Consider the following 3,157-nt stretch of genomic DNA (forward strand, 5'->3'; position numbering starts at 1 on the left):
GTGAGGTTGGCCCAGGACCGGCCAGTGTTTCTTTCTGTTGTGCATAGTGTCGCTATGGGTCGGTACCGACTCGATGGCACCAAACAACAACAACTTTCAACTTACCCTTGAATCTATTGTTTGTCTTAATATAAAAAATGGTGGGTTTTCCCGAAATATTCAAGACAGATTAAAATCCAGGGTGACATGCTGATTTTATCCTATGATCTCAACACCTCAAGTTGCCCTTCTTGTACAAGTTTCCAGCCTGTCCAGTTACTGTCCCTGCAGTTACCAATGCCTTCCCCATGACTCGACCAAAGGATATGGTTTTATGCTAGACCAAATCAGCAGCACCAGGCTCAGTTTTCCTTCCTCTTTACGACAAATCTGATGGCTTATGCCCTAACTCTCTGGCTACTCTTCAGTCATCTTTGTTGTCTTCTCCTACTGTTGTTGTTGTTCAGTGTTGTCAAGTCGGTTCTGACCCACAGAGGCTCTGTGGTGCTGCACGATAACCACAGGACTGCAAAGTCAGTTAGAACCACAAGGTCAGTGGTTCAAACTCACCAGTCACTCCTCAGTCCCATACTGGGTCACTATGAGTCAGAACTGACCTGCTGGCATTTAAAAACAACAACAAATCTCTACGGAAGCAGGAAGCCTCATTTTTCTTCCCAGGAATGGCTTGTGGGTAGGAACTGAACTGCCGACCATGTGGGGAGCAATCCCCCCTTTTACATAATGGAGCAACTCAGGCTTCTCCTAGGCTCTCTTTACGTTTCACTCTCAGACAGGGTCAAAACTCAAATGCCTACAGGCCAAGTTGGGAAGGTAAGAGAAATGAAGTGGACGCACTGTGAAGAACACCAGAGGAGAAAGAACAGGAGGACTGGGGCAAACTGAAGAGCATGCGCATGTCCTAATCTAACAGGACCAGACATTATACTTATACTTAGTTCCAAACAGCAGACTTGCAGAAATGTGGGGTCACTGTTGCAGGATGACCTAATTTCTCAAAGGAAGCAAGAATCCAGATAGATATTAATTTTAAATCCCAATATTCATTGTTGGCCCTTGGGTTTTTTTGTTGTTGTCATCTATTTGTTTGTTTTTTGACCCTCTTTTTATAAAACACATTTTGGAGCCCAAGAAAACAGCAGAGGGCCACATATAGAATGCATGGCACAAGTTTGAAATATCTTTTCTATAAATTCTTCCTAGGCCGCTGAAGCTCCTCCAATGGCTATACACCAAAGATTCCCAAATGTATACCACTAACCCAATCTTCCCTTCGGGGCTCCGGGACCATCTAAATAACTGCTGGTGGACCAGCTTTAATCATGTGCTTCCCAGGCACCTCAAACTCGACATCTCCTGATTGCCAAATGGCTTGCGTCTAAAAGCTGGAGATTACCCTTGAATCCTCTCTTTCCCTTACTCCTTTCATCCTTTCTACCTCCTTAGGATCAATGTGTTCACCTGTCTGCCCCTTCCTTCACTGCTACCGCCTAGTCGGTGTCAGCACCAGCTCTCCTAGGGAATTCAGCCTCAGAATTGTTTGCTGCAGTTCCTCCTCTCTTCTATCCATCACTCTGGAACAAAAAGCATGTTTTGAAAATGCAGATCTCTCCTAGTTTAACCTTACAATGACTTTCCATTATTCTTATGATCACATTCCAATCCCTGTCTCCACAGCCTGACTCCTAGGAACCTTTTCGGCTTCATTTCAAAGCACCCTCCTGTCCCCTTGCAAAACCTCTGTCCTCTGTGCCTGAAACATTCTCCCTCCCTTAACACACAAACATATACCATCAAACACCCTCTCCACTCGCACTCATCCTTTAGGCCCCTAGAAGAAATGAGGACTCCCTACCACATAGTCCCAGACTTCCTCTTTTGTAACATTCATCAAGATATATCCTATATTTGTTATATGAATGTCTTCCCCCATTCAATCTTAAAACACAAGAGGAGAAGGTATCTGGCTTGCTCACTATTATGCGGTATCTACAATATCCACTACAACTGTGAAACACACTAACTTGAAAAACAAAACAAAAACCAAACCCCTCACTGCTGTCAAGTAGATCTGAACTCACAGCGACCCCAGGCAAGAGTAGAACTGCCCACTGGCTACTCTAGGCTGCAATCTTTACAGAATCAGGTGACCAGGTCTTTCTCCTACAAAGTGATGGAGTGAGTTTGAACAGCCAATCTTGCAGTTTGCAGCCCAGTGCTTAACCCACTGTAGCAACCAGGGCTCCAATGGCACACACTAGGGACTCAATAAACATATGTTGAGTCAATTAATAAGATCTCTGATGAGAAGTACCATGTCTTCCCCCCAGGTCCACACAAGCACACCATTCGTCACATAGTGAGGAGCAGACAGCCTCTTTCTAGGCATGGCTGCCTCCACTTCTCTCTTCTTCCCATCTCAGACACCAGCACTGAATTAAACCTAGACTTCCCTTCTCCACAATTTCCCAGTGCTTCTTGATAAGGCTGAAGCCATAACGTTAGAGTGAAGAACTCTCCATAACATTATTCACCCCACCTACTACATCTAGTATGACATTGTAGGATAAGCACTGGACTGCTAACCACAAGGTTGGTGGTTCAAACCCACCAGCTGCTCTTCAGAAACCCTATACAGGGTCACTATGAGTTGGAACCAACTTGACAGCACTTAACGACAGTAACAACTACACAAATAATATTTAACTCCAAATCTGAAGGAATGGCTATGATTAGGTAGAGAGAAGCCTTGAACCCAACACAGGCTGAGTGAGGGAAAGTGCAAAGATTGCCTAGTGATGTCTGTCCCATCAATTAGTAATGTCTACCATGGGCAGCTGCTCCTCAGAAACTGTACGCAGGATCCCTATGAGTTAGAACCCACCAGGAGGCACTTAACAACCACCATCCTTATGGGATGGCAATATAGCTGTCATCCGGACTCCTGGTGTGGTACTGTAGGATCAGCACAGGACTTCAAACTACAAAGTCAGCAGTTCAAACCCACCAGCTGTTCCTCAGGAACCCTATACAGGGCCGCTATGTGTCATAACAGACTCAACAGCACTTAACAACAACAATAACAACATAGCTGTCATCTGGTTACCAATAATGAACTAGATGGAGCCAACGGGGATTTTGGACCCTTAAAAGTTCA

At 44.9% G+C, this 3,157-nt stretch overlaps 1 protein-coding gene across 1 annotated transcript in view; it reads right to left on the reverse strand.

Annotated features, from left to right (window-relative positions):
* The window catches only part of CRTC3 (CREB regulated transcription coactivator 3), a 123,365-nt gene extending 123,076 nt beyond the window's left edge, over positions 1 to 289 (reverse strand). The window contains exon 1 of the mRNA XM_006867181.1: positions 275 to 289. Within this exon, the coding sequence (XP_006867243.1) occupies positions 275 to 289 (15 nt within the window). The remainder of the gene's footprint in view (positions 1 to 274) is intronic.
* Positions 290 to 3,157: the final 2,868 nt, after the last annotated feature.

The sequence above is a fragment of the Chrysochloris asiatica genome, unplaced genomic scaffold (assembly GCF_000296735.1).
Source record: "Chrysochloris asiatica unplaced genomic scaffold, ChrAsi1.0 scaffold00101, whole genome shotgun sequence".
Lineage (NCBI taxonomy): Eukaryota > Metazoa > Chordata > Mammalia > Afrosoricida > Chrysochloridae > Chrysochloris > Chrysochloris asiatica.